This window comes from Ochotona curzoniae, unplaced genomic scaffold (genome assembly GCF_017591425.1).
Source record: "Ochotona curzoniae isolate NIBS_2020 unplaced genomic scaffold, NIBS_Ocur_1.0 contig_2210, whole genome shotgun sequence".
NCBI classification, from domain to species: Eukaryota; Metazoa; Chordata; class Mammalia; order Lagomorpha; family Ochotonidae; genus Ochotona; species Ochotona curzoniae.
Window position 1 is genome coordinate 27,319,599 of NW_024465369.1, and position 26,273 is coordinate 27,345,871.

At 36.9% G+C, this 26,273-nt stretch overlaps 1 protein-coding gene and 1 non-coding gene across 2 annotated transcripts in view; one reads left to right on the forward strand and one right to left on the reverse strand.

The window, feature by feature from the left end:
• The window catches only part of COBLL1 (cordon-bleu WH2 repeat protein like 1), a 133,935-nt gene that overhangs the window by 6,439 nt on the left and 101,223 nt on the right, over nucleotides 1-26,273 (reverse strand). The window contains exons 9-15 of the mRNA XM_040971998.1: nucleotides 16,831-16,978; nucleotides 16,343-16,417; nucleotides 15,108-15,233; nucleotides 9,787-10,021; nucleotides 8,676-8,770; nucleotides 2,407-3,968; nucleotides 56-232 (exon numbers count right to left, since the gene is read on the reverse strand). Of these exons, the coding sequence (XP_040827932.1) occupies nucleotides 56-232; nucleotides 2,407-3,968; nucleotides 8,676-8,770; nucleotides 9,787-10,021; nucleotides 15,108-15,233; nucleotides 16,343-16,417; nucleotides 16,831-16,978 (2,418 nt within the window). The remainder of the gene's footprint in view (nucleotides 1-55; nucleotides 233-2,406; nucleotides 3,969-8,675; nucleotides 8,771-9,786; nucleotides 10,022-15,107; nucleotides 15,234-16,342; nucleotides 16,418-16,830; nucleotides 16,979-26,273) is intronic.
• On the forward strand, nucleotides 22,320-22,508 carry LOC121150982. The gene has a single exon (XR_005883080.1). It is a non-coding gene; the product is annotated as a U2 spliceosomal RNA (small nuclear RNA).

Here is a 26,273-nt window from a genome sequence, read left to right on the forward strand (position 1 = left end):
GTTTGGCAATGTTAAAAATAAGTCCACACTCACTCATCTGATCAGCAGAACTTACCCGCTTCAGCCTGGCCGCAGCCTCCCCAGTACGGATCGCAGTCAGCAAACTCTGTCGGATCTGTTCTGGGTCAGAGCTTTGCAACGTCAAAGAGCTTTGTCTCTTAAGGGTGAAGGATGGGCTGTCAGCTGCAGTTGGTTCTTTGGAATTTTGCTCATTATGGGCAGATTTATTTTCCTACAAAAGTAGATGCAAAATATTTATATGAATACAAAGACAGAATGGACTGTTTTTGCAAAGCATGTTCAACCAACGGTGCTTTAAAAATCATCATCATTTTCCACATCAGCGTTTCAGCATTTCAGATACAACAATGATTCCTCCTCCACTGAACTATCTTTGCTGCCAGAGCTAAGCTGAGGGTTGTGGGCACTCCCTTCCCTTCTCATGAACTCAGGGAGCTAAGGAAGAAAAACGGTATCCAGTTCATGAATTCAAAAGTAGTTTTATCGTGCTTGAGTATAGTAAGGATGGGCTTTTCAACATATGGTGTTATGGTTTGCATATTGACTTGGGTATTCTCAAAAAAATCTATAATTAAAGACTCTGTCCCAATGGTAGCATTGTTGGGAGATGATCCCCTTGGGAATATGCCCTGGGAAAGGATATGGGAGATGCCACCTACTCTTTGTTCTTAGTTTAAGACGTGACCCATCACTCTGAAATTGCTGCTGCCATTGCTACCTATGCCGTGAGCTGATGTGGCCATGGGCAGTCCTTGCCCAGCCTGCATTATGCTCTTTTGTACACTGAACTTGAATAATTAAACTTTTTTTTTCTTAAAAGTTAGCTTGTGTCCGGCAGCTCATTGACTTCATACAAATGGAATTGACTAGAAGAATGAAACAAATTATCAAACTCACAAAATGAAAAGCCAAACATTTTCATGGTTCTAACATATTAGGCTATGAAATTATTATCTTTAAATGTACAGCACTATCAAATACTGGTTATTTCATGCTGATTGGATCTACCATATCCTTTAATAGGAGAATATTAATTAATAACTAAACCTAATAACTTATTTTATAATTCTGGAGGTCATGGTGATTAAGTGCCAATTAAGCATTTTTTACATTTTTTCATGGTTCTAAAAATAAAGATTAACAACTTCCAAACTGAACAATCAGAAACTTAGTTAAACTGTTTAGGAAGGGATATTTAGTAACTAATTTAACTGACTAACATTATCAAGTAATGTTCCAAAAAATGTTTTTTCCAAAATGTTGAACAAATATCTTTACAAAGAATGAGCTGCATACAGAGGGCTCCAGCAATGACTGAAAAATTGCATTATCTAAATCAAGCTTCCATATTTTTAGGGAATGGCATTCCATTTCAGGAAAAAAATACAGGATTTTTCTCAAATAAAGAATTATTCTCTTAATCATATATCTCTTTCTGATGCTACATCAAGATTACAAATATATATATATGCTGAAATAATTTTCAACATAAATATTGATTTAAAAGTCATGTAAAAATCTTTACTTGGCAATGAGGATAAAGTTCTCTTCCTTTAGGAATGTTTGAAAAGTAGGATAAAATATTTCTGGAACCATCATACAAATATAAAAGTACTCTTGAAACACCATCAGAGTAAGAGTATACAAAGTATTTCTTTAAAAATGCACATGGATTAACAAGATTTAGATTGTGAATTTCACCCTTTCCTTTCCTTATCTGGATCTAGCCAAATACAAGATTTATTTGACTACATACTAGGTCAACAGCATTTCTTTTGGGTATATTATTAAACAGTGGTTCAATGATGTTTTGGTTAGCATCATGCAGCTGAGAAAGTTGGTGCTGAATTAACAAAATAAGGCCAATTAATAAAATTACAATTAAAACTTTAGCTCTCAACTTAATATGGCAAAGTTTTGGGGGAAGCCATGCTTGAAGAAACATAATGGAAAATGCATAGCTAATATAGTTATTTTATTTAGTCTTCGACACTGTTTATATTTCTTTATCATAAGCTTATTTATTTTGCAATTATATAGTAATAAAAAGTTGAAGAAAATAATTCAGAGCTTTCAGAACAGCTGAAAACAAGTTACGATCAGTTAAAATTATAAACCAGCACATTTTACAAATTTACAAAGAGACTTTAAACCCTTTGTTAATGACATAATGTAAACTTTATAATGCTCGACATCAGGTCATATGAACTATAGTTATCAGAGTAAATGATCAGATTCCATGTCTTATCACTCTGTCATATAAGAGCATGATATCAAACTAATGAATTCAGAGAAAGGTAATGCATGAACATATTAACAAGCTGGTTAACCTCCAAACTAAGATGCTTGAATCAAAGTCCTTATTTTTAAAGTGGTAACATTTACCTTATCAACCACATCAAGTTGTGCGGTATCCTCAACTATATTTGCAGAACAAAATGCGCCTTCCCTGGAGTCAGCTGGCGGTGGGGCAGACACATTATCACTGCAAGACTCAGCACGCTCCCTGTTGAAGGACTGGGACCTTTTCACTACCGCGAGAGCAAACGGCGAAGGAGCAGAACTGGAGAAAGGTCGGGGGGCACCAAAAGTTTTCAAAGTCTTCAGATTTAGTGCTGCTGCCTGACTAGCTGGAAGAGACACAGGTTTTGGAGCCACAGGAGGAGGATGAGGAGGAAGGGAAGTTTCAGTAGGCTTCTGACTGATGATGTCACCATCGGGATTTATCAGCTGGGGCTGTGGGGCAGAGAGTGTTGCATTGCTTAAAGGAGAAAGAGCCGGCTCTGGAGGAGGCAGCGCATCCCTTTCCACCTCTTTATTGGCTAGTTCTTTGGGGGTGGGGGTAGGAGTAGCAGGAACACTTTTGGCAGCTGCAGAAGTCACGTATTGACCTGAAGCTCTCTTCTGCATCTGCAAGAAAAAGGAACTTGGTTTGGCCTGGGGATTTGAAATCCGAGGTTTAAATTTTGTCTCCAAAATATTGTGTATATCCTCCAAATTTGGTGCAAAAGGAGCAAGACCAGAGTCTCTAGTCATTCTGGGAGGTTTCAGAGGATTCGCTGTGGCCCCAACAGGGGAGTTCACAGCCCTGGGCACCTGATGTTCTGCTTTCAAGCTTGGCTTTGGTTTGAGATCTGGAGGTGGCGCCTTCGGGCCTTCAGAAATAACTAAGCCTTCTGTTTGAATGGCAGTTTCTTTCACATTCTCATTCACATGTCTTTTGTCTAATTTAGGTAGCTTTTGATCATCTTTATATCCAATGGTTTCTGATTCCCAATCTTTCGATATTTCCAGGGATTTGGGAGGTACTATTTTATAAGTAGTCATTCCAATTTTGGGGATATACTCTCTTGTGATTTCATTTGAAGGTTTTGGCTTGGGATTATAGTCCTGTCTGTAGAGTGGAGGATTCTTTAGGGAGGAAGCTGGTGAACTTTTAACATTTTCGTTTGTGAGCAACAAATGATCCTCATTGTTGTGTGCAGAAACTGGAACTTTCATGGCTTGTTCACCTTCTGAATGTTTAGCTAGGGTATCCTGATTCCTGAATTCATTTGAGATATCAGCAGAATCGTGTGGACTTAAGGCCAAGTGCTGAGTTGATCTGCTATTTGAAGTTTGTACAATTTCATCGACTTTGAAGGTTGACAAATTTTGATCTTGGTGATTCTCGGTGAAGTTGCTACAAGAAGGGGCTGTCTGAATAGCTGCATCTTGCATTGTTGTCTTTTCTGCAGTAGGTTGACTTGGCTTTTGACCTGGGGATGCTGCAAGGTCATTTTCCTTGGAACTTAGAGCACTGTGACTTTTAAATCCTGGATGGTCTGGTTGTCTGTTGACTTCCATGTCTACATCTTTACTTTTGTCAACACTTCCCACACTGTTTTCTCTTTTTTTAATATTATCTTCTATATTTGTTGCAAAGACAGCCACTCCATTGGGAACTACTGAGAGAAAAAATATCAGATTGAAAATATTAAAAAGGTGGAAGAATTCACACTTTTTAACACTTACCCAGCCAGAAATAGGCTGGATTGAAATCTATGAATAATTTTTACTTCATGAAACATTAAAAGTCTTGAAGTTGCACACAAAGACATTATCATGGGCTTGGATTCACAGAATTGAATATGACTACAAAATGTTAATGCAAGCCTTCAAACCTCAGTTCTAATAGATATAACATAGTGAACACCCATATTTTACATAGACTTTATGTTACACTTTTGGCAGGAAGTGTTATTGCCCAAACCAGCACCCAATAGAAGGTAGTTTATGTTCCTTCTTGCAAGGAAAGGTTTCAGTTTTCAGGCATCAATAATGACAAAATAAACTGATGAATTAAGAAAACTGGTTTTTCTTTTTTGCATTTTGACTTTATCTAATCTTCTAGTTATTCACACTTTAAAACCAACATTAGAAGAAAAATAATATCTGTAAATGTTGTCAGTCTTCATTATGTTCCCCTTTAGTTTATGAAGTGAAAACTGAATCCAAGGTACTATCTTGTTAATTGGTTGTTCTCACTAGAGACCTGGAGAGGACATGGGGTTTGAGGCACGACATGGGTGATTTCAAACTATGTAAAAATGATCATGCAGATCTGGATTTCTCTCTGTGGGAAAAAGGTATCCTTAATCTTCTAGAGTCACAACCCAAACACAGAAACCAGATTCCCTCTACCCTGAAAATGAAAATAATGTGCCAGTATCTAGGGCAACGAGGCAATAACTTCCAGTCAACAACATGACAAAGGTCTAGACTGAGGTGCTGGTTGGAAGCCCTGATTTGTGAATACACAGCACATGCCACACACCTAATCCTGAACCAACAGACTCACAGGAGTGCTGCTTCAGTCAAACACCTTACATGAGGTGTCACCACTGGTGCTTGCCTCCAGGGAAATGCAGGTATTGTGAATAAACAGTAAAGGATATCAAGTATCTATTTAAACTGTATTCACTGGCATATCTATAACAGGAGAGGATCAAGTATATTGCCTAAATGTTAAGGGGCACATATTATACATCTGCATTAAAAAAGAACATATATGTAGGTATGGAGGGTAAAGGGATGTTACCAGGCAAACTTGATTATAATTAAAAAAGAAATCTACAGATTTCTCATTTTGTCTGTTGCTTATAGCAATATCTATATTGTGTAGTAAGATTCAAATCAACCTCACAGGATCTAATGTCATCGGAACAACACCTGGGAACCCTGAGCGGTCCTCAGAAACAACAGTAAACTTCCTTCAGGACTCGGGAGCTTTCTCTGGTCCTTACTTAGTGCCAACTTTGGATCCCCACCCTCTCTTGCAATGACCATCATAGTTGCTCTGGACCACACCCTCTGGAAAAAAATGTTTGATTAGATAGACAGAGTCCAATAAGGAAAGTTTAGAACAGACAGGAAACGGTCAGCTTGGACTCACATATACCTTACTAGGCAGGACACAAAGATTAGGTACACCTCACTAAGGTATTGAAGATTTCTCTGCACACCCTTCCTAAAACTGTTCTGCACCTCAAGTGTTAACATATGCCTTGTCAGAGCTATAAGCCTGTTTGAACTATCCTAAAATTAGCAAAGTTCAGTAAAAATCATACTTCAATACTATAAACTGCTAAATATAAAAATAAAAATAGACACGAAACAGCTGAATAGTACCCTATAACCATTTTAAAGTGTATAGCAGCTGGTTGTGTATAAGCTAAAATTGAAATGTTAATGAAGTAGTCACAGGATGTGGTTAAGAACGTGCATTTTCTAACATACTGGTCACTTAATACCATGTCAATTAACTCCATAATGTTGTAAATTGTTGTTGATGTTATGTTGTGGCCTTTCATTGGAGGGGATGATATTTTGCCAGCTCTACTTTCAGATCAGGAATGGTCTCTCAAGGAAATTGTTGAACTTATCTGGACAATGAGACGCTGGACTCTATGCATGGTACATGCTTGCAATGACGGAATGATTGGATATGAACTGTAATACTGCAACAAGGTGGAAGTCCACCATTGGGAGAGGGCATGGGGAAGGGTTGGGGGAATCCCAGAGTCTATGGAACTGTGTCATAAAATGAAATAAAAAAGAAAGAAAGAATGAAAGAAAGAAAAGTGAAAAAACAAAAACGAATTTTTTTTCACAAATAAATGCAACTGATGATCAGAAGACTCATCATCAATGTGACTTGTTTTGTGATTTATGAAATTAAGAGCACATATGATGAGGAACTGTGTAATATGCTCAAGTGTGCTTCCTCTTCCATCTCATCTGGTTTCTAAGTATTTTTAATGTTTATATAAAACTATATGTTTAAGATTTATATAAACATTGTTAGGAGTACAGAAGAATTTAAGAAATGCTCCCTTACAACAGGAGATGAATATAAAAACATATTATTTTCCTATGTCTCATTTTACAAAGATTAGAGGTATTTCTCAGTTTACACAGCAAAAAAATTTCCCAAAGGATATAAATCAATGTTAATTTATTTTCAAAATCAAGTTCCTCTATAATTAATTCAAACTGTTTGGTTTTAGAACTCTAAATTTGTTCTTCCTATTTTTAGTCAGTAGCATTTATTTACCCATTGCCTGACTTTGAATTCCTCTTTCATATTTCATCATTATTCCTAATAATGGTCAGGCCTAGAAATTTGGAATAACCACTGAATGGCTTATTGGTTAATAACCACTGAATGGCTTATTGGTTAATTCCCCCTCATTCCAAACTGGCAATGACACTAACCAGGTGTGTATGAATGTTCTGATGTTGGCCAGTAGAGGGAGAAGGTAGCGTTCCCATTTCCTACCCTTCTCCAGTTAAAACCTGTCACTGGTTATAGGCAAGTAAAAAGGTAAACAGAAGAAATTGCGTTAAGGATAACAAAAATTATTTTAAAAATCACCGAGGGTTGAAAGAGGTTAATACAAACTACCCACAAGTCAAATATTATGTAAATGTACTCAGGACCTTAGTACTCATCTGAAGCCAAAGTTTTAGTGAAAAATAAGCTGTTATTTTGAAAAGAAATGTTTAAATAATTCCTCAATAGAAATGTTACTGTCATCATAAATTTATACTATGGAAACAGCAGCAGGAAAATTAAAGAAATGATTTAATGTTAGACTTTCTCAGTGAGGTATCTCAGATTGATAATAAACTAGAAGAAAATGAATTAGAGATATGCATAATCATATTAACCAAAACATACCACATATGTAAAACAGACATACAAGAGGACTTCAAAGGTTCATGGAAAAATGGAAATTAGAATGCAAATTTATTTTGACCAAAAAAATTTGACATTCATACACATTATATTTCATAATACATATTCATCCATGAACTTAAAAATACCCTAATATGAACATATGATATTCAAATCCATGTGTTATCAAAATAAGAATATTGTATTTTTATGTTTTCAAAGAACCTTAATTTTGTGTAGTATTATATCATGCAAATTCATAGCCAGTTTCTTATTCCCTTTACACATCATTGAATGTTATTTGAGTCTTCTACTGTAAGAAATATTTTTCTGAAATTCAATCCTAAGGATATAAAGAACATCTCAGTGTGTTTTTTGGTACAGGCGAAATTCAAAGGATAAGATTAGTTTTTTCTCAGATCCAAGAGTGTCCAATTGAGTTAAGGAATCAGGAAGATAGAACTATATGGCTGCTGGTAAACAAGTAGCAGGACAAATGGAATGATGTGATTCAGCTGGAGACTTCTGAATAGGGGATTTTGGTGGAAAACAAACAAAAAACAGGTCTCCAAGCAAACACAGTATAAGTACATTGAGTGAACTAAAACGTGAAGAAAAGAAATAGTTTAGATTTGGCAATAGGGATTTAGAAATGATAAATATGGTCACAATATAAAAAGGCTGAGGCATTGAAATTGCAAACGTTTCTTATGTTTGCTTTTTTTGCAGAGAGAGGACAAGACAGTAGGAGAGAATGATCTTCCACCTGCTGGTTCACTTTCCAAATGGCTGCCATGGTCAGAGCTGGGCGGATCTGAACCTGGAAGCCAAAAGCTTCTTCAGGTCTCCACAGGAGTACAGAGGCCCAAAGACTTGAGCCATCTTCTGCAGCTTTGCTAGACACATTAGCAGGGAGCTGGATTGGAATTGAAGCAGCTGGGACTTGAACACACCCATGGGATACTAGCTTTGCAGGTGGAGACTTAATCTAGTATGCCGTTGATCAGCCAGAAAATTACAAAAATTTAAATTAAGGTACAACATCTAGGCAACAGAATAGGCTGGGCTAGAGTTAGATGAATAAAAAGAAAAGGAATCACAAACAGATGCATCTATTGAACACAACTTCAAGTGTTCTACTTAGACATGCTCCAAGATTTAGCAACTAAGGTGTTATACAGGGTATTTAAGGGCACACTTTGGAGCAATACTGATGGAATTCAATCCAGGGAGCCATCACTTACAAGTGTAGCTGGATTAACATTTTTGTAGCTCAATCATTTGTAAACTGGGCCCCAAAATAACAGCATCCATAACACTCATGTTTGTTAAGCGAGTCAACAAATAAGATTAATTGATTTAATAACTGTTAAGAATGATCTTTGTCACATCACAAGGCTATGCAAGTTAGGTTAACAGGATTTATATAACTCACCATTTTCTTGATTTGGGCCCAGTGACTTCAAGTTTGTTACAGTGTCCATGGCTATCCCTCCATTGCTTGTGTCATGTACAATAGTGTGTGACTCTCTGGAAGACATGATATTGTATGTCCATAATTCTCAAATAACACATACACATGATGAGAAAACAGACAACAATTTCCAAAGACAGATGGACTGAAATAATCATCTTTTTCTGCCAGATACTGAAAATTTCAAAGCAAAAGGAGAAACACAACTGGGAAGAAACTGCAGCCATGAAACATCATCTTTCGAATGGTGATCCTATTCCAAACAAAACAAAACAAAACAAAACAAAACAAAACAAATGTAAGAAGCTTAGTAAGAACCTTAATAAAGTGGACATTTTTCCAAAGTACTGTTATTCAGCTGCTTACCTTTAAAGAAAAAGGAAATTAAATGGAACATTTTTATTTTGTGTATGGAAAAGTAATCATATAAATCAGGGTGTAGATGACTGTTTTTTGTGTAATATTTAATTTTGAGATAAGCCCAGGCAAATCATAGCAAATTCTTAAGGAAGATGGTTTATTTTGTTTAGCTAATTTCATTTTTATTGACGGTGCTACATTTCAAACGAAATTTGAGTGGAATGTGGGTTTCAATTCTTCAGACCACTTATGAAGTGCATCTCGGCACAGGGTGAATTGTAATAGGATATAGTGGTGATTTCAACATCACACTGAACAATGCAAAATCACAATCACACACCAACCAGTGAAAACCTTCGAGGAATGTTTGGTGAGAATTGAAAATTAAATGTAACATTTAGGTCAAACAGGTAATAGGCAAAACAACTTTTTCTTTTAATTTTTGAGCTGAACAATTAACTGATTAAATAAATTTGAAAAATTTATGTGTAAGTTATGCAACAGGGTTACAAGTAGCATTGGATTTTACTGTCTTTGAGAGCAATTCTATGGAAACATTTGCTTTATCAAAACAAATTTTGTCTTGATGGTGAAAGGGAGAGAGACTAAACCAAAAGCCAACTAGATTTGTGTTTAAAATATTAGATTTATACTTCAGAAGTCTTTCATGAATTGAACTGCCACCATCACTTCTGGCACTCGAACTACTTACTGTCCATCAGTGGTTCCGGTTTTTTGTTTTTCTTCCTTGTCATTTTGCAAGGACTCTTGTCGCTCATTGCCAGGGGTTGAGTCAGGATCATTTTTCAGTGCATTTATTACATCAGTAGATACAACAGAACTATCTGGTGACTTCAGAGAAATATTTTCAGCTTCATCTTTAGGCACTTCTCTCAGTTCTTCCTTTTCATCTATCTCTTCAAGGCTATAATCAGAGCTTATTCCAGCTACAAAGAAATGTAGATACAGTCCTAAATATTAATTTGCCTCATTCATCACACATAATGCTAACATCGATGGAATCTTAAAAATAACAATTAGCTGCAGTATTTTAAAATCTAGTTCAGAAACAGTAAAAATTTTCTAATTATGAATAATCACATAAACATAATTAGATTATCTGAGATCGCTATAATCATAAAAAACAATTGCTAACACTGTAGGTTTTATCCACAGGTTAATTTAATCTGATTTCATGAACTTCCAACTAAATATTTAAGAATATATATTTCAATTTAGTCATATAGCACTACATGCAAAATTTAATGCTAATTAATTTACTTAAAGGTATTTTTGTACTGTCTACAAGGGTAGCATAAAATTTGACTCAGTAGCTATCAGCACTAACAATATTTAAGAAATCTCTGTGAGCCTGGCAAATAACCTAGTGGCTAAATCCTTGCCTTGTGCGCACTGGGATCCCATGTGGGTGCCAGTTCGTATCCTGATTGCTCCACTTCTCTCCCAGCTCCCTGCTTGTGGCCTGGGACAGCAGTAGAAGATGGCCATAGCCTTGGGACCTTATACCCATGTGGAAGACGCTGAAGAAGCTCCTGGCTCCTGGCTTTTGATTAGCTCAGCTCTAGTGCTATGGTCACCTGGGGAGTGAACCAGCAGTCGGAAGATCTTTCTCTCTATAGATCTGACTTTCCAATAAAAATAATAAATAAACCTTTAAAAAAAGAACTCCCTGACCCATCTTTAAAAATACATTTACAACCTACTCTACACCTGCTTAATCAGAATCTCTGAAGCGTGGGAGACAAGAACTTATAAAGATTTGTAGATGATTCTAATGTACAATCAGGTATGAAAAAGGAGCCATTAATCTAAATGCTTAAGTAATGGGAAATGAACAAGTATTAAAGTTTTTCTTCCCCTGCAGTTTGACACTCAGACACAAGTTCCACTAGCAATCAATATTCCCTGTGCATTATTAGGAAACACATGTGCATACATAAGCTGACACCCAAGTTCAAACATTTCCTTTCCTTAATTTTTGGCTAGTTTATTTAATTCTAAGTGGAAGCATACTATACCTAATGTTTTCCACCTAGCTTTTCTTTACTCCATTTACTTAATCTTAGTGTCCCATATAATTCTCTGTATGCATGGATATTATTCCTTTCAAAAACCGTGACCAAAATTTTGCTGTCTAAATATACATTTTATTTTTTAGTGACAAAAATCAAGGTAAAAGCAGACACATCTTCAGAAGTTACAATCCATACTCAATGTCAAAATTTAAACTAAAGCGGTCAGCACTGTGCTGCACAAAGTTAAGCTGCCACAGGAGTGCTGGTTCCAGTTGGCTATTTTATTTCCAATCCATTTTCCTGCTAATGCCCCAGGGACAGCAGTGGAAGATGACCCAAGGCCTTAGTACGTTCCTGCTACCAATTGGGTAGACCAAGATGGAGCTTCTGGCTTCTGCCTGGGCCAACCCCAACATTTGGAGCCATTTGTGGAGTAAACTAAATGATGGACACATTTTCATTTTCTACCTTTTTCCCTTCTACCTTTCTACCCTGCTTACTTCCTGACCCCTTTCCTTTGTCACTCTATTTAACTGTCCTTCAACAATAATAGTAATAATAATAAATATTTATATCAACAGCAAGTCTTTAGACTTTTGCTTAAGTAAAATTTAAACATTTCTATTTCTACAATAACATTTCTATGAAGTTTAATTTTACCCTGAGTGGTGTGTGTGTGTGTGTGTGTGTGGTAGGAGAATAAGACTAATATAGCACCAAATTATATTGATTTACCATCACCTGCAAAATCCAACATAAGTAACACACTTAAAGAGTATTTAATGTACTTAAAAGACAGCTCTCTAATGTTAATCTCAGGCATGCGGACAAAAAAGTATCATTTTTTTCTCTAATATTAAAATGATGGAAAATTGTAATGAGATTTTTATAGTTAATAATAACCACTTCATAGAAAAAAACACTAAGTAGCAGCTTAGTTTAAGTGACCTTTCAAATCTACACATTTTGGCAAATGCTGCTCTATTACAATGTATAGTAATCACAATACCAATGTAGACAATTGTATCTATCACAGAACACAATACTGAGGTATGTACACATTTTGCAAGTTGTATCCTGAGAACAATGAAAGCACATAGTCATTCAAACACATGAGATTTTCTATGTAACTCCTCGGTGTGTGAACATATGAAGGCTCTGGGAATATTACATTAACTGAAGCAGCATTATTCAAATTATTGCACCTTGTCTCTATTTCTCTTATGGCAAGTATTTAAAAGGCGTATCTTTAAGTAGGGGATTGTAAGAACTGGTCTCAACAAAAAAGGAAAAATAACTATAGATTCTTTTTTAAAATTATTTTTCTGTTTTTGTAGCTTGGTAATTATAAGCACACTATAGGCTTGCGTGCATAGGTTTTTTTTTTCTTTTTTTTTTTTTTTTTAGCTAGGGAAGCATTCATATTATTAAAAGCTTTAGAAAAGGCAGTGACTAGAAAATTTCTAATCATTCAGGGGAATCTTCAGACTGAAAAGAACAGATGTTCCCTAAGCTTTGAAAATGTTACATCAACTTTGCTTTGTATATGTTGGCCAAATTTTAGTACTGTGATGAAAAAAGACACTAAAGAAGGTACTTTGGACAATGAATAAGTTTCACAAATGTAGTATTTACAACTGTCATATTTCAGATTCATAAGCACTACAGGGAGTATATTCATGTTCAAAGAAGAGAGTACCCCAAAATCTTGGAGCTGTTTTAAGATTTAAACAACTTATGCAGTATAATATAGCTCTTACAAAATCTGTTTGAAAATATAATTACTGAAATTTTATTTACACATACATTTTTTTAGATAATGTTAATAATTCAATTTTTCAGTCCCACTGAAGGCAGAAAATGACTGAAACAAAAATAAAATTTTTCTTCCAATATAATTCATAAAATGTGAAACACATAAAAGAAATATAAATAACTTTTCAAAAGACATTTTTACAGAATGTAGCATTTTTAAAAAAAGATTTATTATTTTTATTGGCAAGGCAGATATACAGAGAGGAGGAGAGACAGAAAGGAAGATCTTCCATCCAATGGTTCACTCCCCAAGTGATTGCAACGGCTGATGCTGAGCCAATCTGAAGCCAGGAGCCAGGAACTTCATCCAAGTCTGCCATGTGGGTGCAGGATCCCAAGGCTTTGGCCGGTCCTCAACTGCTTTCCAAGGCCACTAGCAGGGAGCTGGATGGGAAGCAGGGCTGCTGGGATTAGAACCAGCACCCATAAGGGATCCTAGCATATTCAAGGCAAGGACTTTAGCCACTCGGCCAATGCGCTGGGTCCACAGAAGTGTAGCATTTTATCTGTGAGGTTATTAAAGCTTAAGATTTCATGAGGACTTAGATATCTTGTGTATTTTTTCTAGAAATCATCAAAGTGGCAAAATCGCCTGACAAACATTATTCTTTGCTGAAAGATAATTGTATTAAATTAAATCTCTTCATATACACTACCTTTCTTCTCGTTTGTTCCTCAAAATAATTCTTGTCAGATCATACATTATCGTAGCTTCTGTCAGAACCTTTTTCTTTTGACAATGACAGACACTATTTCTCCCCAGCAAACTCTACCTTTGGAAGATAATTTTTGTAGCTTTGACAGACATATATAAATAATAAAAATACTATGTATAAATACGTAAATACTATCACAGTCAGGACACAGAAAATGTCCACTAACTCCCTGTAGTCATTTAATTCCTCCAGTAGTCAGCAGTCACCTTAACATGAGCCTCTGTTTACTATCATCCTACAGTTTTGCCTTTGCTAGAATGTTACACAAATGCAAATATTCAAGCCATTGCAAGTTGGCTTCCTCATATCAATGACATATTTGAAATTCTGTCTAGTTGCAACAACAATCAATTATTTGTTCTTTTTGATGGTCAGGTGTAGTGCCGCCTTCTGGTTAGGGGGTGGACAACAGATTGTTTATCTGATCCTCATTCTAGAGACATTTTGATTGTTTCTCATTTTGGCAATTAGAACAGAACCTCGATAATTAACATGCAGGTCCGTTATCAAGTCATGTGTGCAACTGCCAATGAAGCAACCTGCCAAATTGGTTATTAGGTGGCCACAAAATTTTGCACTCCCACAAACAGTATGGGATGGCACACAAATGATAAGCAACAGGTTTGAAGCAATAAGACTCTCTCAGTCACTCATAAAAACTAGGTGAAACTATGAAAAAGCTTAAAGTGTTGCTCAATTATGAAATTTAATTATACTTCTGATATTTTTCAATATTTGGGGCCAGCACTGTGGCATAGCAGGTTCAGTTGCCACGACTGATGTAGGCATCCTATATAAGCCCCGGTTCCGGTACTGGCCAGCTGTTCTATTTCCCATCCAGCTCCCTACTGATACACTGAGAAAGCAGCAGATAATGTAAGTGCTCGGGTCCTTGCCACCCACTTGAGACCCAGGTGAAGTTCAGGCTCCTGGTTTTGGCCTGGGCCAGCTCCAACCATGGTGGACATGTGAGGAGTGAACCAGTGGATGGATGAAAGCTCTCTCTTTCTCTCTCTTCTGAAATTTGTCTTTCAGTTAAAACTTTAACATATTTAAAATTCCAAAGACCTTAAAAATTAGAATGAAAGCAATGTGGCAGAAAATAAGCCATATATAACAAAAGAACTCAATAAAGAATAAATCTAAATATTAATTATGTATATATATATATATATATCTTGAAATTACAAAGCTCAGTTTCTCCTCAAAAGCAGAAAATCAAACAGAAGAGAAATGGTAATCCCGTAGAATCACTGATTTCATTCACCTCATACGTTGTCATATTTATCTATATGATTAGATAAAAACAGCAAACTCCAAGTATGAATGAAGCTTTAACTGAAAATAGGGAACTTCTATTTATTTAGGAAAAACTGGTACCCCAAGGTTCAACAAGTCATCAGATTTGTATTTGTGAGCATCTTAATCTGCATGAAACACAAGCCAGGAAAGGCCTGACCACCTACAGGTCAACGATGCTACCGAGGGCACAGCTGCCTCAGGTGTTCCAGGGCCCTCAGAGAGGGTGGGCTCCTCCATCAGTGTGGGTGTGGTGCACTGCTCCTGGCGGGGGGATGCGGGGCCCAGCGAGGCTCCTGCCGAAGAAGCAGAATCCGTGGAAACGGCACTTAGACAATGGGATAAAGGCAGAGACCAGAAAATACTGGGGAAAAAAATCAGATTTCCTATCTCACAGTTACCCATGCCATTAACAAGAGATCAAAGAACAAAGAGAAATAGCTTCAAATGAAGTCTGAAAAGCATGCACATACTGTCCTAACGCTTCAGAGTCTGCTAATTTTTCTATCCTGTTAATGCTATTCACTAAGTTTCCTTATGGAATAAAATAATGTCATTGATATATTTCTGTTATCAGTTACCTATCAAAAATGTTTTAAATCACAAACAGGAGTGGTGAATTCTTACATATATATTCAAATTTCAAATTTTAAAATACCAGTTAAAATGAAAGAATCAAGTGTATGTGGTTGTTCATAAATGTTACTGATATTGATGAATATAAACATGATAAAAATCAGATAAAGTTTTAAATAATTAATTTTCATAATTATCAGCATAGCAGCATCCTGCTTTTGTACATTACTGGTTTGTCATATCTTTTTTTTTTGTCTAATTTTAACACTAAGAATTAAGAGACTTTATCATACTTATTTCTATTGCAACTACTAGAGAACTATTATTGAAAAAATATTTGAAATACTTTATTTTTTCACTAGAATGTCATTTCTTCTGGAAGTATCTAAAATAAGAGCCACATGACAGAAAAATTTTCATTGTAACATTTTTGCAACTAGTGTTAAATACCCTGTACTCACAGTCCCATCAGGAAACTGCCTTCACACTTTCATGTAAGTTTTCTTCTAAACACACCGAAGAACATTTCTAACTATGAGGTGTCATTACTCTTGGGAAACAGGTTAATATATGTTAACCTGACAATGCCTAAGGAAAAAACCAGAAGGTGAGGAGAGTTCTCAAACCATCATTCTGGAACTTAACTTGTGCTCTCTGCCACCAGCATGGTCTACACTGTAATACCAGATGGGAGAAGCGTTAATTCGTTGATGGCATAAAATTTGGGAAAGGAGGCCAAAGAGTCCATTTCTCTTTCATATTCATTTCTCTATTGTCATGAAAGTTCTTTTTTAGGAATTAAACATTGCCAGTGGAGGTGCCATACCTGGGCTGGACAGCGCTGCTGGGGAGCTGGCTTCTGAGGCACTGTCTGCAGGAACTCCATCCTCTGATTGCGGGACTAGAATAAACAACACAACTCATGGCTTGCACATGCACAAATGACACAGCTACTTCGTGGTTGAATTAATGCTATGGAATTCAAAAAGCACTAAATCCTAACTTTGTTAGAAGATATTTTACCAACCGGCTGTGAAGCAACAAAGCTTCAATTAGATTCTCATTCCTACACGTAGTCAATATTGGAATAGCAGTATCTTTTTGAATAAATTTGTGAATCAATAAATTTGTGAATTAAAATGTTTTAGGATCATGCAGCGGGAATAATTTTTAAAAGAGTTGAGTGAGAATAAACAGGACTATTTATAAACCTTAAGTGTTAGTCGCAGTTTTTAATCAAAAGACCTAATGTCTACTGCCAATATTAAACAAAACATAGCCCTAATCAAACGTCAACGGGAAAAGGAACATTACCAGTTACAGTGCTATTCTCGACACTCTGTTGAGAGGGAATTTTGGAGGGAGGGGAAGGTGCTTTTCGTTTCATCCTTTTCAAAGATGAATTCCCTGTGGATGTACTACTGAGTGAACCTGTCCTCATGATGTCTGCTCCACCAGGACTCTGCAGAAAACAAAATGACCAGACATAGTCCTATATTTAGAAATTAGTAGCAACCTTTAGGGTGACACTGAACTTTGTCACACACATCATATACCAAAATGGAACATAACAGACATCTATTCAAGAAAACATTTATAGAACATCTGCTGTGTGTGGAAGCTGAGCTATGGGATGGACACACAAGAGAAATAAAATGTGGCCCTTCACATAATCTTAGCCTATGATGGGAGACAGACATGCAAATAAATAACTAAAATATAAAGGTTTTATATATAATACTGTTTTAAAAAACCTGCAAATAAATCCTGGAAAAATACTATATATAAAGTAAGATGGAAAAGGTTAAGATTATGTATACAATATTAGCTTGCCTGAGCCATCCATCTCTTTTCAACACCTCTGTATCATTGAAAAACACAAAGTCTCTCTATCTGCTGGAGGCACTGTCCTTTGAGGTCACCAATCAGACATGTACTGCTCTCTCTCACAGCAGGGGGCTGTCAGCACACTCTCAGACCATTCTGTCTCAGCAGCTGGTCGGTGCCTCCTAGCCAGTGGCCATGTCAGCTTGCTCTTTCTCTGAACAACAAAACTGCTTAACAGCAGTGTTTGTGTCTCCCCCCTCCCCCACTTTGGCCTTTCCAATTAGACTTCTTATCACCTGGTTCATTAACATTAATCCTACCAAAATCATCAATAAACTTGACCATGAACAAATGCATAGTTATTTCTCAGAACTAATTTATTTGCCCTGTTAGCACCATTAAACACAGCAAAATTGTTGTCTTTTTTCCCCTTTCTTCTTTCTTCTCCACTCAGCTGTACTCTTGCTCTTCAGCTTTCTTTTTGCTTTTTTAAAATACCTCTTCACTAATGCTGGTATAACCCAGCCCTAAGACACACTCTTGAACACTTATGGTCATTCTCATGATGCAAATTAATATAAAGTTCCTCCTTCCACCCTTTTGTGATTTGCCTTTAATGTCTAAGGCTAACTCAATGGAGCATTATTAAAAGTGAGGTCTTGATAGTCCCGTTTCTCCAACCTCCACTACCATAAGATCTTACAATCTTCTCTAGCTCTGGCGCAGCAGGACATCCTTCTATTTGCTGTGTTTCACTCTTTCTCAGCCCACATCAGTTCCATGCTCCTAGTTCCTCCCTTTCAAGAGATCCAGCTTGGCTACAACCACAAACCCCAAGAACCTTCTCATTGGCCTCTGCTTCTATATTGCCTTCCTATAGTCCACTTTCAGAACAGCAATACAAAGGATCTGACTCAAATATAAGTCACATTAGACTGTTTAGAGCCTGCTAATGGTTTCCCAGCTGGTAAAGAGAAACCAAATTTTTCAGAGGGACTTACGAGGTCAGGGACAACCAGATGTTTCCATTGCTTTTCTCATTCCACTGCAAAGGCCTTCTTCCTGTCTCTTCAATGCACAAGAAGCACATCTCATGCTAGTTTCCTGTGCCTGGAATGCTCTTTCTTGTGGTTATTCAATATTTATCTAATTTGATTGAGGTCAATACACACATCATGTTTGCAATGAACTTATCCAGGACTCCCAGTACTTCTGGTGCCCTTCCTATATCTACTTTTATAATTAGCATTTAAAACCCTCTCAAAAAGACTTGTTAGTTTATTTCTTGTCCATTCCCATTAGGATTGACTAGAATGGCACGGATTTTCCCTCATCCTATTTTTTTTAAAGATACTTAAATTTTTTATTGGAAAGTTAGATATATAGAGAGGAGGAGAAACAGAGGGAAAGATCTTCCATCCAATGATCCAATCCCCAAGCAGCTGTAACAGCAGAGCTGCACCAATCTGAAGCCAGGAGCCAAGAGCTTCTTCTAGGTCTTCCACACAGGCGCAGGGTCCCAAGGCTTTGGGTCATCCTTGACTGCTTTCCCAGGCCACCAGCATGGAAATGGATGGGAAGTTGGGCGACCGGGATTAGTACCAGGGCTCATATGGGATCCTGGAGCATGCAAGGTGAGGACTTTAGCTGCTAAGCTACCAGGCTCCGCTCCATCCCATTTTTACCACTGCCACAAACTTTAGAGCAGTATTTGGCTGATAGAAGCTTTGCAATAAATATTTGTGGAGTGAATGAAAATGGAATAATGCAATGCCTGAATTCATGAGAACTCTTTTGGTCTTTACACATTGCTATACACAAAGAGAACAAACTTAGTATTTTATACTTTTTCTGCCAGAGTAAAGGAAGCCACTCACAGTGTGAGGAGGGTGAGTCACCTTACAGGGACAGAGCAATAGTTAGGTCTGTTCTGGCAACTGCTTAACTGGGCAGATCTCTAAATACATCTAAGAAAAGTGGACATTATAATTTTACAAGTAGTTGAAGTATTAAATTCCTCCCATACCAAGTCAATAAACTGCTGCAGTCAAACTTCTCCCTGTCCCCTCGCTTTGACTGCTTTTATAAATCATATAATAATTTTTTTCACCTTTAGGTCAAATTCTCAATCATTTATCCATTTTTTTCATTACCATAAATATAGTCATGACATGAGTTTCTCAAGCAATAACATCTGTTAAGGGGTTAAAGTCAAATTTTCTCTATAATGAAGCAGACATCATAGACGCTAAAAGAATTTGTACATGCAGACTGAAAACCTTATGTGAACCTATTCATGATTCAAAGATACAATATACCTTGATTTTATTTATCAGCCTAGAAGTCTTAAAATAAGCTTCTATTTTATAGGACATTTAAACTTCCATGTATAAAGAATTTTTAACTAGTCTAGATAAAGAAACTTGAAATTTATAAATGCTACAATTATTTAAATAGTAATTAACTATAAACAATTGGGGCAACATACAAAGGAAGGACAGAGCCACGAGCATTTGTGGAGGTATTATATTTATTAAACATATTCTGGAAGATTCACTTAGCTTGCTCTGTTCTGCAGGTACTGTGTGATGGTAAATGATGTGCAATTTCTTCAAGCACAATTTGGATCAAAGAGATGAAGAATAATGTTATTAAAAGAGAACATGGTATTTACTGAATGATTTGTAGTGGCCTTATGCATTCTGTCATAACTTAATTTCATTCTGTGTTTATTTAAACTTACTAGATCAGTTAAAACTTAAACTCAATTCTTGCTTTAGAAATAGTCTAAAGGCAACGGGTTTTAATAGTAAAAACAGGAACTTTAGACAATCAGCAGGAATTTAGGTTTTGTTTTGAGATGGGAGTGATATCTGTGTTAGCTAGCACTCAAGGAGAGGGCTTAATACATGTTTTGTTCTACAATGCAAAGTCAAGAATTCTTTCCTTTAATAAAGAAACATTGAAAATTTTTAAAAATCTAAGAAATATCCAAAGGTAAACAAAAATCATATATGATGCTATTTTGTGTTAACTGAAGTATTACTATTAAAACAAATGGAGGAACCCGGAGCCTTGTAGGAGACATATTCTATGCTAGTACTATAAAAAGTTCACTGGGGAGGTGAATATTTGGTGTGTGGCAGCCATGCTGCTTGAGGTTCCCACATCCCAGCTCAGAACGCCTGAGTGAAGGGGCAGCCACGTTCTGACGCAGCTTCCAGCATGTGCACTTCCTGGGAGCAGGTGAGTCCCTGGTACACATGTGGGAGAACCGGATGGAGAGTGGGAATCCTGATCTCAGCCAGGCCCAGGACCAAATCAGCTGTTGTGGGGAACCGAGAAGTCAAGCAGGAGATGGGAACTCTGTTTTTCAAATAAATATAAGTCTTTCAAAAGTTCATGGAAAATAGAAATAAAAATGATTAGTTGATACAAAGTTTTGAAATTCATGAGTAGTTTCTATCATAATACTACTTTCTGTGAACTTTGAGAGACACAGAGAGAATTTGCAGTAAATGATTCATTCCCAAAAGCCCAGCCTGGAGCCAGGCAGATCTCAGTTCTGGTTTCCCACGTGAGAGGCAAGGCGCAGTCACTTGAGCCTCACTGGTTGCCTGCAGGTGTGCGCATGAGCAAGGATGGAATTGGGAGTGCATATGGGACTAGTACCCAGTCACTCTGATACAAAGGCATTCTAACTGGCATCTCCAGCACTAGCTTAAATGTTCACAGCTGTAATGGATATTTTACAAGTCCCTTACATCCAATGATTTCATTTTTGCACTAAAATAAACTTATCCTTCTATTTTATTTTCTATCAATTTTGTTAGTTTTCTTTGTATGTGTACTGCAAACATCCTTTTCTTTGAGGAATTTCTGTAGGAAAAGGTAGGGTATCTAAGTTGGAAGACTTAGATATTTCTAAATAGATAGTCATGCAGAAAAATTGGCATGTGGTGTTGGATATACAGAGAATAGACAGGTCTAACACAGAAGACTGGAAAGGATTAAAACCCAAGCATGACTAATGTTATAAAGCAGACTCTTTACTCTATGGTGGTTACTGAGGTAATATAAACCATACTTGCCCATTCAGAATATTTAAAAATAAGAAACACTGGAGAGGCCAGTGATGCCAAAACAGCAACATTCTTCAACTTCGTGTGGGAGTGTATGCACCCTTCATACATACATTCCTCCCAAGAGTCTTCGAATAGATTCTGAAATTAAACTACCCAGTGCTTTTGAATATGAATTTGCGTTATTTGCCAAGAGGCTTTTGGAAGGTTTGTAAGTTGGAAGGCAGCCTGCCATGACAGTTAGCAATGAAATGGACATTCTGTTCAACACAAAAAGATTGGCCCAAGACACAAGTCATTTGTTGTCTTTAACCTCTGCCTCTTCATGTATGAAAGGAGAACCAGGGATGTCCTTAGAAGGAGGGGAAAGCACTGAACACAGCATCCAGCATACTGTTATACTCCATAGAAACCTGCCGGCATTATTACAGGTAATAAACCTGCTAAATAATGTGAAAGTTTTCTATAAATAAAAATAAGAAAATGAGAATTCCTTATGCTAAAATTAAAAGAATGTCTAAAGGGAAGTATTTAAGACTATATTTTGTCTTTGGTGACAGTGATGCTGGGGATTCTATTGGAATTAATCTCAACATAACCAGTCTTACACCATATCAGTATCTAAAGGTCAGGAACTTCTTAGTCCACTGCAGAATTTTGTTGTGTGTCTAAAGTCCTCTACAAGTATGTCACCTCAGGTCACTTCATCAAACCTAAAGAGTTTTACTATAAGGCCAGTCTATTAAATTTGGTGATGAGCAAACATTTTAATTATTGTATATAAAATTAAACAGTTCTTCAGTAAATTTCAGGAGAATTACAACTAAAGGTCCCCTCCTAACCCCTTTTAGCTTTATCACCTAGATGCAATTTCTTTTTTACAATATGTTTTTTATCACTTCTCGGCCTTTTGGCTAAGATCAAGTGTATAACATGTTTTTCAGTAGAGTTTGAGCTAAAATTATTTTTCACAAAATGATAAAAAACAGTCTCTAGTTAATAGGAGACATTGCTTTGGTTTAATCATTAGAGATATTCAATGATTTGCTTTAGTTCAGTCAATCACTGATAAGTCGACCTGCAAACAGAGAAACTTGCTTCTCTAACAGGAATGCACATCGCCAAATTTTATGGTCTGTGAAAGGGAAATAGGACAAGGAAAACCAGAATACACAAACCAAAGAGACAAGGCCAGCTTAAAGTCACTCCAGGGAGATCTGATCCGGAGAACTCCCGCTCACATCCGAATGCACTGGCTCAAGCAAATGCAATGAAATGGCATTCAACAGAATCAGAGCTCCAGTTCTGTATTAATCAGTGGACCACTTTTTAATCACGAATGAGTATCAAGACATTAGGCACTGAAATCAACATCTTGCATAAAAGAATGAAATACAAAAAGAAAAATAAGATAAAACTGCATTAATGGGTATGAACAGAATATACAACCTCAAGAATGTGGTGAAATGTTTCTATTAGAAATCTTGGAGTCACTTCTGGTTAAAATGTGTTTTGTACAAGTGTAGAAGGGTGAGGTTAGTGACAGAACATAAAGAATCCTTCACCATTTTTTTTTAAGAGTGAGTGTTAGGGTGCAGGGGCCATGCTGTTCTGTGGGATGCCTGCCTCTGGGAGGCAGCACGGGATGGCCCAGGACTTGGATTCCTGTCTCCCAGGAGCTCCTGGCTCCTGGCTGGCCCAGCCTTGACAGATGCAGGGATTTGTTGAGTTAACCAGGAGATGACAGATAACTCTCCTTTTCCTTGCCTCCCTCCCTCTCCTGCTCTTCTTTTTCTCTCTCTCTCCCTCCGTTCCTCCTCAGCTCCTTCTTCCTCCCTACTTCATCTTAAACTTGATATGATGTTTACTCAAATTTATTATAACTATGAATTATGTTTCAATGACTAAAATTTTTGTGATGCGAAGATAAAGGTTTTACCTTTGATGGAGGACTATTTAAAGCATTTTATAGCTTAGACAATAAAAGTAAGTTAGCTGCTATGGAGTTTTAAAAGTAAAATGCTATCTTTTAATGGGACCATGGAAGCTTATTTCTCATGCTCTGAGTCTCCTTGTTGTAATAATGGTACTTTTTCTCTTTGTGGGGCAATTTCTCCACATTTCTGAAAAATCTGGGACTTATATATTCTATTTTCTTATTCTCTGTAGAAACCTGACTTAAGATTTTCATTGATATACTGAAAGACTTTGGTTATCTAGGTCAACTTCATCTAAGAATAATTCTTTCACATCAAAGTGAAAGAATGTGAAATACAGAAGTTGGGTGTCACGTACCAGACACCTATAATTAGGGGAAGGGAAAGTGGGATGGTAGTACCGGGGCATGGAGCTTCTCAGTCGCTCTATAGAAGCAGTCGTCTGCTCTGCCTAGCTCTGCTGCTGTTAATCTACTGCAAGAAATACTATGAGAGGAAGCAAGGAGAACTGGTTTCACTACAGGTGTCCTAAATATCACCACCACCATTAGCTTGTACCTTTTTAGGACCCCACTAAAATTAAACCTACTCACAGGATTCTGAGTGTTCAACTTCAGAACTGTATTTCTAATTCATTCCATTTAAAAATCATTATTAGTCAATGGTAACATTTAAAAATCATTATTAGTCAATGGTAACATTTGTATACTCTGCTTAACAAACTCAATACATTGAGGTTAATTTAGCCCAGGACCAAAGCAGCAATCAAGGAAAGAAACAGAGGCCAACTCACTTCATCCCAGACAGGGTCAAAGGTTGTTTGGCAGGCTTTATCACAGTGACACTGTATGCTTATCACTATGGCTCTAGGAGAGGCTCACACGCTTCCCTGGCCTCTATAACCCCATCTGTCACCATGACATTCCAAGCATCACGGTGGGAAGGAGGCTAAGCTCACTGCACACAATGAGCTCTGGGGCAGGAAGTCTCCCAGCACTATTATCAATGCTGCTGTATTAATTTTGAATGCAGCTTCAGAAAGGTACAGATAAGAAGGGAAATTCACGTTAATTCCACAAATGACCAACTGTTCTTAGAACTTTGTTTTGCTTTGAAATTTAACAACTTTAGAGTGAACACAGTTCTTTGATAGGAGGTAAAATCGTCAGGAATCTAAAACATGGGTATCCAAATTGTGGTACAGCAAGTTCCATCATGGCCTGAAACGCCAGCATCCCACATGGGTGTTGGTTTAAGCCCTAGCTGCTCCACTTCTGATCCAGCTCCCTGCTCACATGCCTGGGAAAGCAGTCTAAGCTAGACGAAGAGCACGGGCTCCTGCACACCGGAGAGGCCTGGCTGAAGCTTTTGGCTTCCATTCGGCCTGCTCCGGCCATTGGAGTCATTTCAGCAGTGAATCAGAAGGCAAAAGATCTCTATACTTCTCCCTAACTCTGCCTTTCAAGGTAAATAAATTCATCTTTTAAAAAATCTAAAACATAATGGAGAAGATTTATATAAAGAATAAAGAAGTAATATGCTTAGAACTCCCACCTAGAACAAAAACATAAAATGCAGCATTCACTCCACTGCTTTTGCTAGCGTAAATATGATCCTTTGTAAATATGATGACAACTATAATGCTAAGTATGCACTTTAGCTGGGAAGGCCTTAAACAGAAAAGCATATTTAATATTATATTGTGCTGGTACATTTCTCCACTGAATGAAAGCAGTCATATTTTTGGAAATACAGATAGCTGTATTCTGTATATCAACTAAAAATGCCATGGTAACCACTGTTTCTAGGCAATTGTAGAATTCTATGTGTATGCGGTCCACTTTCTATATTATAATAAGAGAGTGGAATGGAAAATAAATACTATGCAAAACAATCTGAATAAAAAACTAAAAAGAAGTGTGTGTTTATATGTATATGTATTTATACATACACACATGTGTACATAATAAAATAGCAATATAATCTTAATTATTCTGTATGAAGTAACTAGGTTTAAACCACATTATGTAAAAATAAGAACATTTATTTGCAAATGTCATAAACATGCCAATAAATCATCTGCTTGTAAACCACAATACATAAACCATAATATATGCAAAAAATTGGATAAAAAGTCAAAAATGTAAAACTTTTTTTTAAAAAAATCAGCCAGATATTATACTTTTGATATTAAATTTCACTTGCATAATACCAGATGGCAAAAATATTGCGATTTCTCAACATTTGAGTGCTTGTCTGCAGCAGGATGCAAAATCAGACCGAGGAAACATTCCTCACCGGAATGTGTTTTCAGCTGCAATCTGATGCCCTAAAGGAAATAATGTGCCACGCTATGAGCCAGGGGAAGAGTGACATGATGCTGTCTCACACGATTCCAAGAAGCAAGGCCACTCCGACGAGCCAACTGTCAAATTTTCCAAACAGCTTTCTGTTTAGTTCTGTGGTCAAGATCTCCCATAACTGTTATCCAATTCTCCTTCCTCTTGCTGAAATGCAGAACAGACTCAAGAGGCTTCTTGGTCACCACGACTAATGTCCTTTGGCTTCTGACTAAATGTGCTCTCCATAGAGCACAATGGTCAGTGGTCAGCAGCCACAGTGCACAATGTACGCTGAAGGACTTAGCTTCGACTTCAGAATTGTACATCACTTTTAGTTTTATGTCAATACCATTTCACCTCCTACTTTCTGCTTCAAAATGACAGTCTTATGGTGAATAATTACTTATATGCTATATAGTAATGCATGTTAATCACAAGATGACCTGACTTAACGTATCTCGTTGTGTGATGCTGTAAGTCATCAGCAAGTATCTTGTTCTCAAAATGCCTAAGAGGTACCGAGAACAACTTCCAGAATATTTTCTATTGGAACACTTTCAAATGAAACC